We start from the raw sequence: 12,079 nt of genomic DNA, 5'->3' as shown, positions 1-12,079 counted from the left end.
CTGTAACTTTCACCGTTGATCACAGTACGCCAATTAAAATACCAATTGAAAACGCAACACATCCACACACGACGTTAACCATTTATACGTAATCCACGGTAACTAGCAAACAATTAAATTATCTATTTTTTGACACGACTGATCCAGGCCAGTTTCACACGAGTAGATACAGTTTAACAAAATAACATTGCTTTTTTATACAACTTAGAATGGCAAACGAACCGACGGCCCACCTGATGGAAAGTGGTAACCGTCGCCTAATAACATGAGCAGTAAGTACCATGGACATAACAGAGTATACTGTTTCGCCTATGATACCTCCTTTGCGTTGCCTATGATTCCTGAGGACTCGGGTGTTATTCCTCTGTATTATGTAAATTCACTGTCATATCCCACACTTCAAACCGAAACACAGCCATGCAAACACAACTGCTTCACAGTAGAAACACGAATGAGGCAGAGGTACCCAAGCAAACGACTTTTGTCGGGGGAAGGATTGTTAGTAATGCGAACTACCGGTTCCATTACTAGCAATATATCCTGTCAGGTCGGCCTCCACGTGGTACTCCCTAAAAACCATTGTTCTGAATCCCAAGTGCATTAATCACGATGGGCCAACTGACCTACCTTTTCATTCTCAACTATCATACCTTACTGGTGCCCTGCCAGCGTATACCGTTACCGCAAGCGGGGTTGCCATTCCATTATCATCTATTAAAAAAAACAAAATATTTTTTTCCAAAGTCTCCAGTCTGGTAAATTATCATCTAACAGCCTTCAACTGTCCACTGCTGAACAAAAACTTTTCCATTTATTTATTTATTTAACTCTTTATTGCACCATAAATAAAAATATACAATGTCAAGTGAATAATTCAAGTGAAATACAGTAACATAAATACAGATCGAAATATACACATACCATCAGGTAGGCCGTTGTTTGTTTGCCACCTCAGTGGTATAGAAAAAGTTGCGTAATGAATCAATTGTATCGCCACTTTCCTATGGGAACCCATCAATAAGTGTGTTTATCTGTTGTTGCAGGGGTCAGACCCCCGCGTGGCCACGTGCCGGGGCCGCCTCCAGACTCGCCGGTGCCAGCTCAACCAGGAGATCAACAAGGAGTTGAGGCTGCGCGCCGGCGCTGAGAATCTCTTTAAGGTAACGTAACTTATTTATATGTTTCTATATATTGTATCGTCGCACGTATATACGAATTGTTACCTCATCCCCCATATTCACCGGTTTCAGCACCGTCCGACTTTTATTTGTTCCCAAAGCTGAAGAAAATTTTTAGGTGGTAAACATGTCTTTTACAAATGTAGAGGTCATAGCCGCCGTGGACGCTTATTTTGAGGAGTTAGACGAAGATTTTTGTTAAAACGGGTATCGAAACCATACCGGGTCGATGGAAAAAGTGTTTTGAGCTCGGAGGAGAGTATGTTGAAAAATAAAAATAAACTCAAAATCGTGTGGTTTCATTAAGTATGTTAGACTAAGAACTTTTCAAATGACCCTCGTATATAAATACCATTATGAAAACCACGACCGCTCTGTCAAGAGCGTACGACTGAAGAGAGAGAGAGAGAAAGATATGTTCTCCTCTAACCAAAGATTGTCTGTAAGAGATTGCTCAAGCGACAAGACCGCCTTTTGTACCTTTTTTTTTATACCACTGATGTGGCAAACAAGCATACAGCCCACCGGTGGTAAGCGGTTACCGTAGCCTATGAACGCCTGCAATACCAGAGGTATTACGCACGCATTATCGACCCTAAAGAAACGTCTTTACCTCCCTTTTTAAAGATATGTATATGCAATATATATATATATATATATTATATATATATATATATATATATATATATATATATATATATATATATATATATATATATATATATATATATATATATATATATATATATATATATATATATATATATATATATATATATATTACTTAGTTTCCAACAATGAACCTCACAATACCCGCATGTCTACTGTCTACTGACCACAACAATTTGTGGCTGCAAACGTACAAGTCAATCTTGGCAAACGCCACATCTGTTGCGGCTTATTCTCAATATATATATATACTCTTTTCTATACATATATATTCTTTATTACACTAAAACGTACCGTAATAATAACATTTAGAAACAATATAAGTAAACGTGAACTTATCTCTAAAAGAGATTTCTTCCAGTCAACGTAACACAGTGGCATAGGAAGTAGTGAGTGGGCAGTAGTAGTGCAAGACAAAAACAACAATAAGTATTTACATAATTATATATTATATATATATAATATCTATATTTGAAATATATAATACTTATATAGAATAAACATATATAAGTCTATATATATATATATATATCGCGTAATACCACTGTTATTGCAGGCGTTCATAGGCTACACTAACCGCTTACATTCAGGTGGGCCGTATGCTTGAATGCCACCTCAGTGGTATAAAAAATATATTAAATAAATGAGAAGACAATGATGACAATCTTGTAATCAATAATAGTGGTAATAATCAATCTTTTATGAATAGAGGAAACCGTTATATTTAAAAAGGTCATAAAATTTGCTTTATGTACGGTCAAATATTAAAAAAAAGTATACTTTTGTTTTAAAAGAAAAGGTCACAAAATTTGCATTATGTACCGTCAAATATTAAAAAAAGTATGCTTTTGTTTTTGAAAAAAAATAAACACCGATTTTAACCGACTTCAATAAGAACGAGGTTTATTTAATTGGATGATAATGGAATGACAACCCCGCCCACGCCATCGGTATACACTAGCAGGGCGCCAGTGAGGGATGATAGGTGAGGATGAAGCAGGTCAGTTAGCCCACCGTGACGAATCTAACAATAAATCAGTCACGATGGTTTCCTGGGGAAACCACGAGGAGGTCGACCTGACAGGGTATATTGCTAGCAATTGGGCTACTAATCCCCATTACTAGCAATTCCTCCTCCCCCCATAAGAAGGAGGCTGTCAATTCGGTTGTATCATTTTTAGGTTTATTAACTCACAACTCCGTCATTTAAAAATCGCTTTAGATTCCTTTTCACTTAAAAGGACATACTTTTAGATCTATTCCATTGAAATTTTAGTAAAATTCGTTCAGTAGGTTAGTTTTAGGTTAAAATAACATTTTTTTTTATACGACTTAGAATGGCAAACAAGCTGACGGCTCACCTGATGGAAAGTGATAACCGTCGCCTATAGACATGAGCAGTACCATGGACATAACAGAGTATACTGTTTCGCCCATGATACCCCCCATGCGTTGCCATTCCTGAGGACTCAGTTGTTATTCCTCTGTACTCTGTAAATTCACGTCATATCCCACCCTTCAAACCGAAACACAGTCATGCAAACACAACTGCTTCACAGTAGAAACACGAATGGGACAGAGGTACCCAAGCAATCGACTTTTGTACAAAGTCTCTGGTGCTTTATAACAATCAAAATCGTTTTTTTTTTTGTTGAAACACAATCTTAGATTATCCATTATAATATACCTATGTCCGAAACATTTTAAGAGCGTACACGATTGAATTGAAATAATTTCTTTTTAATATAGGAATATACATACTTATCTTGTCCTCTAACGTGTAAGTGAGTTTGTCTGTTTGTTACCTCTTAACGCCTTATCGACTTAAACAATCACTATAATATATGGTATACAGATACTGTATGAGATGAAAGACCTAGCCTCCTTTTAATTCCATGCGGACGAAGTCGCGTGTAAAAGCAAGTTTGTCCATAAATCAACAAGGTTTATATTTCCAAAATTATTGCTCATCTATAAAAGAGGCAGCTGTCTCGATATGTAAATACAATGCCCACAGCCTCAAGGTTGGAGTTCAAAGACCGAGGGGTGTCACGGATCGGCGCACGCGCATCTTTTTCCACCAAAAGGCACAAGTGTCAACGTACTAACAGGTAGTATTGTTCGGTATTGGACACAATGCTACTTGCTTGATAAAATGTAATTCACTCGGAGAATTACTCGTCATACTAAAGCCAATGATTTTTAAGAAAAATTTTGGTATGCATGATTACAAAAATAGAAAAATCAATGATATTATACTTTTATAACAGATGACGGTATCAACAATAGAGGAGTCCTCAGGAATGGCAACGCATGGGGGGCATCATGGGCGAAACAGTGTGTCTCTGTGTCTCTGTGGAACTCGCTACCGATGTCGATTCCATCGGCGCATTCGCTTGCCACTTATCTAGAGGGCCCGCTAGTGATTAGATAAAGTTGTCTAATGATTAATCAATATGATTGTTCACAGGCCACAACGAACAGGAAACTGCGCGAGACGGTGGCCCTGGAGCTGAGCTTCGTCAACTCAAACCTGCAGTTGCTGAAAGAGCAACTCGCCGAGCTCAACTCCTCGGTGGAACTGTACCAGAGTGACAGGTAAACCAGCATTGTGCTAGAATTGTTTTTTATCTTCATCATCATTCCAGCCATTATTCGTCCACTGCTGGACATAGGCCTCCCCCGTAGACTGCCATAAGGAACGGTCCTGAACCACCTGCATCCACTGCAATTTAATCAAAATCGATTCAGTAATTTAGTTCTTAAATCGAAATAACAGAATTTGTCTAAATTGAAGTCGGTTTTTTGTGGTACACAATGTTTAATTATACACTCCTAGCCTGCAGTGAATGTATCTACTTAACTATTCAAATGTATGCAATATTTACATCTTTTAGCAACATTTACAAAATGGAATGCAATTTTTTTTAATATGCATATATAATCATTTTTCGTACGTAATGTTCCGAAGTATATTTGTTTTTTCAACCGCCTTAAAAAAAGAGAGATTTTTAATTCGATTGTATTTTTTTTTATGTCTGTCGCCTTCGTGTTTCTACTGTGAAGCAGTTGTGTTTGCATGGCTGTATTTCGGTTTGAAGGGTGAGATATGGTTGTGAATTTACAGGGTACAGAGGAATAACACCTGAATCCTCAGGAATGGCAACGCATGGGGGGTATCATGGGCGAAACAGTATACTCTGTTATGTCCATGGTACTGCTCATGTCTATAGTTGACGGTTACCGCTTTCCATCAGGTGGGCCGTCAGATTGTTTGTCATTCTAAGTTGTATAAAAAAAGTTGAACTCTGTTTTTTTTTGTTGGAACACAAATCTTTTTATTGAAGTAGCTTATTTGCGAAGACATAATTATGTATTCTCAGGCGGAATGCTTGCGTTTGAAACGTTTTAATATTTATAGCGTGTCTCGCTATAAATATTAAATTGCAATTTTTAAATTGCATTAATGTCACTTTATTTGCCTTCACATTCAATTCAAGGCCTAATTTGTTTGAAATCATCCTCTTTTTTGGAGTACCGTCTTCACTACAGACGTAGACAGAAATAGACCAGAGATTCTTAAATTTATATTGTCTTCCGACCGTTTCTTAGTTTATTTATTTTATTAGAGAAATTATTCAGGAATCGAAGCCGCGACCCCCGGAATGTGAGTTGTTAACGACTACACCACAGAGGACGTGATAATTTATATGAAAAAAAAAAAATATATTTGCACTTTCTTTTCGTTTGAACAGAAATTATTGGTGAAAGTACATGGAAAGAAATGTGACATCAGACTCAGAACAGCCTGTAGCCTGAGGCAGATTCTTGTAAGCTTTGCTTCTAATTAACCAAATATGATTAAAATGGAGTGATTATATTCTCTTTAAATATGGCTCTCACATACATGAATATATGTATCTATGTATTTTTTATGCATATATGTATGTGTATGTATATATGTATGTATGTATGTATGTATGTATGTATGTATATATATGTGTGTGTGTGTGCGTGTGCGTGCGTGCGTGCGTGCGTGCGTGCGTGCGTGCGTGCGTGCGTGCGTGCGTGCGTGCGTGCGTGCGTGCGTGCGTGCGTGCGTGCGTGCGTGCGTGCGTGCGTGCGTGCGTGCGTGCGTGCGTGCGTGCGTGCGTGCGTGCGTGCGTGCGTGCGTGCGTGCGTGCGCGCGCGTGCGTGCGTGCGCGCGCGCGCGCGCGTGCGTGCGCGTGCGTGCGTGCGTGCGTGCGTGCGTGCGTGCGGCGTGCGGCGTGCGGCGTGCGTGCGTGCGTGCGTGCGTGCGTGCGTGCGTGCGTGCGTGCGTGCGTGCGTGCGTGCGTGCGCGTGCGTGCGTGCGTGCGTGCGCGTGCGTGCGTGCGTGCGTGCGTGCGTGCGTGCGTGCGTGCGTGCGTGCGTGCGTGCGTGCGTGCGTGCGTGCGCGCGCGTGCGTGCGTGCGTGCGTGCGCGTGCGTGCGTGCGTGCGTGCGTGCGTGCGTGCGTGCGTGCGTGCGTGCGTGCGTGCGTGCGTGCGTGCGTTTTTATGCGTGCGTGCGTGCGTGCGTGCGTGCGTGTGCGGTTGCGGTTTATGTATTAATGTTATATATTATTATTCATGTACTTTTATTATTTACATATGTAGGTATATATTATTTTGCGTGCGTGTGTGTGTGTATTATATATGTGTAGTGTGTATCTTATATATTATTTTACTGGTTATTACCCTTGTACATTCTACAGTTTTCTTTCAGCTTCTCAAAGGTCGACTGTAAGAGATCCCTTTATGGGGATAAGTCCGCCATTCTATATTAAATCATTTAATGTATTCAGTATGAATTATGTACAATAAAGATTTTACAATACAATACAATACAATACATAATATAAAAATTAATCACTGAATGTGTTCGTAATAATGCCTTAAAGTCAACTTGAATTTTAATACCATAGCATAAAGGTCGAGCGTTAGTGGAGAGGTTCCGGGAAGGCGAAACAATTGAATGAAGTTAGTATCGTATAAACATTGATGTCAATATTTATACAACGGTAACATTAGTCAAACACAAATTGTCTGTTTTTTTTTTATGAATGATAATGACATGGTAACCCCGCCTGCGCTATCGGTATACACTGACGGGGCACCAGTAAGAGATGATAGGTGAGAATGAAAAAGCAGGTCAATTAGCCCATCGTGATGAATTCACTTGAAATTCAGCACGATGGTTTCCAGGGGGGACCACGTGGAGGTTGACCTTTTTGGGCATATTGCTAACAATGAGACTGGTAATGCGCATTATTAACAACCCCCCTCCCCCCTCCCCAATTGTCTGTGGTTAGGTTGTACGAAGTTCGTTTGTTTATAAATAAAAAACATACATCGTACGGCTCGCCATCGACAGGGAGTTCACCCCCATACCCTACAGCCTAGATGGTCGTGTACAACGCGGTTTCAGGGATGTTTTCTCCCACGAAAACTCAGGTTATGGAATGAGCTCCCTGCCGAGGTTTTCCCAAGAGACTACAGCATGGGGTTCTTCAAAAGGGAGGTAGAGGTTTCTTTAGGATCTGCAACGCCCGCGTAATACCTCTAGTATTGCTGGCGTTGGGGGGAAAGGGATTGTTAGTAATGGAGACTGAGAATTCTATTGCTAGCAATATACCCATCTCCTCACGGCTCTCCCTGGAAACTACCATGGTTAATTCCTGATGAATTCATCATGATGAGCTAACTGACCTGTTTTCATTCTCATCTATCACCCTTCACTGGTGCTCCGTCAGCATATCCCGTTAGCGCAGGCGGGATTACCATACCATTTTCACCCATCAAAAAAAAAGTATTGCTGGCGTTTATACGCTACGGTAACCGCTTACCATCAGATGAGCCGTATGCTTGTTTGCCACTCTAGTAGTATGAAATAAAAAAACAAAAAAATACAGTTCATACTCTTTGATTCCAGAGTAAGAAAGTCAATGTAATAGACCATTTGTAGATGGTGAGTCAAGATAAAAGATTTACCACAGATTTTAAGTTAAACTTTCGGGAATACAACTGTTGTATAATCCGTATTGAGTTAATTGCTGTAACCATGGCAACAACAGAAATACTCCTCACGTTGACCACTAGATGGAGTTGTAATTTTAGTATCTGTGTGCTACAACGCGATATTAAGATTTCTAACCTGTGTTTATAAGCTCAGGAATATATTGAATAATAAAAAAATCCCACCTGGCACAGTTTAAGGTTGTATTTATTTATTGAAACCTAAATTATAACGTACCTATAGAGTGTGTAGATGTGAAAAAGGGTTTGTTCAACTGTAAAAGCTGCATCTAATTCGGTGCAGTAATTTTTGTATGATGCCGGAACAAACATGCATAGTCAGGCATACGAAAATTTTAATGTAATATTGTTTTAGCATCTGTTGCTCTTATTCATCATCATAGCTGTTATCTGTCTACTGCTGGACATAGACCTTCCCCTGTTGGGGGATTTTGCCAGTAGTTGCCACGCTTGGCAGGCGGGTTGGCAACCACAGTCAGGATTTAGTAATGTTTTAAAAGGAAGAGTTTGGTTGCGCGTCGTAAAATTATTGACCTAACATATTTATATAGTTGGGGGGAAAGGGATTGTTAGTAATAGAGACTAAAAATCCCATTGCTAGCAATATACCCAACCAGGTCCACCTCCTCGCGGTTCCCCCTGGAAACTATCATGTTTAATTCCTGATGAATTCATCATGATGGGCTAACTGGCCTGTTTTCATTCTTATCTATCACCCTTCACTGGTGCTCCGCCACCGTATCCCGTTAGCGCAGACAGGGTTACTATACCATTTTCACCCATTGAAAAAAGAACATATTTATATAAAATTGTAAAAAATGAATTGGAGGGTAATTTATTGGAGTACATAAACCTGAAAGCCATTGAACACTCTTCTCGTAAAACTAAACTTTTTTTTTATACCGTTCGCAAACAATAATGTGTCATATAATAATCCAATGTACAGAATGTGCAAATTGTACAATGACATTGATTGTAAATCGGATATTGACATGTTCTATCAGAAATTTTCATTGTCTCGAACCATTCGTGTTTCTATCGTGAAGCAGTTGTGTTTGCATGGCTGTGTTTCGGTTTGAAGGTTGGGATATGGCGTGAATTTACTGGGTACAGAGGAATAACACCTGAGTCCTCAGGAATGGCAACGCATGCGGGGTATCATGGGCGAGACAGTATACTCTGTTATGTCCATGGTACTGCTCATGTCTATAAGCAACGGTTACCACTTTCCATCAGGTGAACCGTGAGCTTGTTTGCGATTCAAGTTGTATGAAAAAAAAACTTTACATACACTGATAACCCAATATTTTATAAGCATAGTTTGGTAGTTTTGTTTTTGTTTCTTATTTTGTATGTATTTTTTAACATTCATTCTTTTTTTGTATTAAAAATCAACCTATTCCGTTTCACCTCTGTGAATGTTGAGTACAACTATAATTGGACTGCAGACTTATAATGCTATTGTTGTATTCTATTGGTAAAAGATTTGTTTGTAATCTGCTGTTGTACCACAGAAATAAATAAATAAACGCTGCTGCCCATATCTTGACCATTAAGTTCCCTTAACCGCCTCTTACGACACCCACGGGAAAGGGAGGCTTGGCCCATATTATGCTGGGACCACACGCCTTTGTTCTTATTAAGACATATTATTTTTTCTTCAATATCTCCCATGTACAAACATCGCGTGGTTACAATTTTATTATATTTGTAAAATTATGTCATTATTTTATTGTTATTTATGTAACGAACTAATCGCTTTACATAAACAAGCATTTATATAAAGAAAAATTGTAATTCGGTCCACTCGATTGCAGAAATCGACTAATCGATCAATCGATTAAATATTTCGACATTCATTATCTGTACTTTCACATTCTCGCAACACTTGTTTTACTTAATTAGAGTATTACCTTTTGTAGAGCGAGTAAAAGTCGGTAGATGGCGCGCGTTATGCAACACGTTAACATGAATTTACATGCTCAATTTGCGAAATGGCCGATTGGTGTTTTTTTTTTTTTTTTTTTGACCAAATCCGTTACGTTGTTTGATCCGAAAGTTGTAACTGAAGTAGGTGAACACGATATATATATATATATATATATATATATATATATATATATATATATATATATATATATATATATATATATATATATATGTACATATATTTATATATTAATACGTAATAAAGCAAAAACTTTGTACATCTTTTTATGAAAATTGCATGGACGGAGGAGTTTGAAATTTCGCACACTTATAGTTCATATAGAGAAGTAGAGAAGAATGATATTTTTTTTTTTATTTTAATTATGCATAAAAAATATATTAAATCAATAAAAAAACATTACACACACTTCCGTGTATTTAACACACACACACACACGCATATATACTCTTTTGTTTATTGTTAAAGTCTGTGGTCAAATTGAGAATAGATTAATATTGTTTGTCTTTAACATTATTTGTCTATGGTCTTACTTTATGTCGAACATAACCATAATAATTTTTTTTATACGACTTAGAATGACAAATAAGCTAACGACCTATGTATATGTCCAGTATCAAGGACATAACAGTACACACATATACTGTTTCGCTCATGATACCCCCCATACGTTGCCATTCCTGAGGACTCAGGTGTTATTTCTCTGTACCCTTTAAATTCAGGCCATATCCCTTCAAACCGAAACACAACCATACAAACACCACTGCTTCATACTAGAAACACGAATAGAACAGAGGTACCCAAGCAATCGACTTTTGTACAAAGTCTCCCTCTGGTAATTCATTTATTACAATATATGTTATGGTAGAATTTCGACCAATGGGCGAGCATTAGCTTGAATAGATTTAAAAAACTAGACTAGTAAAGTGATGTTGGAATAACATCAATATATAGTTAATTATTTATAATATATACTATTTATTTATTACTTTTTACCCGCAACTTTGTCCGCGTGACCGAGATGCGTTGATTGACCGAATAAAAAAGTAGACAAGAGCTTTTGTAATGAATGATAATGGAATGGTAACCCCGCCTGTGCTATCGGTATACGCTGGTGGGGCACCAGTAAAGGATGACAGATGAGGATAAAGGCAGGTTAGTTGGTCTATAGTAAAGAATTCAACAGGATTTTTTAACCATGATGGTTTCCAGAAGAGTCGCGTGGTAGTCGACCTGATCTGAATGAATGAATAACCACATTGCTAGCAATATACTTTATATTGCTAGCAATGAAGCTATTACTAACAATCCCTTTCCCCTCCTCCTAAGTGTGCTTAAAAAATACACTCACTACCTTAATCTTGAACGTGAACTGTCGGACTTTTAAATTGGCTCACAAAATGTTCAGACGAATTCGAACTCACGAACCTTGCGCTCCATAAGTCATGGTTAATATACCACGGTGCTCTCCATCATAATAATGTCATGGACATACATAATACATACATACATATATAATCTGGCCGCCTATTATACACGGACGGTGAAAAGAGAAGGCTTTCTAAATAATATTCAAATAAATTTTAATGATTCTTGACGAATAATATTGTAAATAACAATTAATTCACACATTAAAGCGTAATGCTTTTATTCACACTTAATTTTTTTTAACTATATATACAAAAATAACTGCTTTCATATGTATATAAGTATAAGATAAGTGCTTATCGTGAAAAAGATCTCTCGACAATTCGTCGTGCAATCTCTGTTTGGCATTTTTGGGTTTAGAATATCCAAAATATTGAATTTTTTTTAAGTACATTGTGTCTAAAAAGTCGTTTGCTTGGGCACCTCTGTCCTATTCGTGTTTCTACCGTGAAACAGTTGTGTTTGCATGGCTGTGTTTCGGTTTGAAGGGTGAGATATGGCAGTAAATTTACAGGGTACAGAGGTATAACACCTGAGTCCTCAGTAATGGCTACGCGTGGGGGGTGTTATGGACGAAACAGTATACTCTGTTACGTCCATGGCACTGCTCATGTCGACAGGCGACGGTAACCACTTTCCTCTATTTGACATTATATTCTAAATAAATAACAGATACCATTAGATGAGGGGTAGTCAGAGATCACTTATATGTCTATCTATCTATAATAAAATCGTAGCTGGTCGCTGTCTGTACATGGAAGGTATATAAGAAAAACTATTATATGCTTGCTTTATAAACGC

The 12,079-nt window shown here is 38.2% G+C and overlaps 1 protein-coding gene across 5 annotated transcripts in view; it reads left to right on the top strand.

The window, feature by feature from the left end:
- The window catches only part of LOC113511087 (rhophilin-1), a 139,013-nt gene that overhangs the window by 101,031 nt on the left and 25,903 nt on the right, over nt 1-12,079 (top strand). For all 5 annotated transcript variants that reach the window (XM_052903441.1, XM_031912044.2, XM_031912046.2 and 2 more), the window contains 2 exons: nt 1,044-1,160; nt 4,318-4,445. In XM_052903441.1, coding sequence (XP_052759401.1) covers nt 1,044-1,160; nt 4,318-4,445 — 245 coding nt within the window. The remainder of the gene's footprint in view (nt 1-1,043; nt 1,161-4,317; nt 4,446-12,079) is intronic.

The sequence above is a fragment of the Galleria mellonella genome, unplaced genomic scaffold (genome assembly GCF_026898425.1).
Source record: "Galleria mellonella isolate WM207_F2 unplaced genomic scaffold, CSIRO_AGI_GalMel_v1 utg1053, whole genome shotgun sequence".
Taxonomy (NCBI): Eukaryota; Metazoa; Arthropoda; class Insecta; order Lepidoptera; family Pyralidae; genus Galleria; species Galleria mellonella.
Note: the sequence above shows the minus strand (reverse complement) of the source record. Positions and strands in the feature narration are given on the sequence as shown.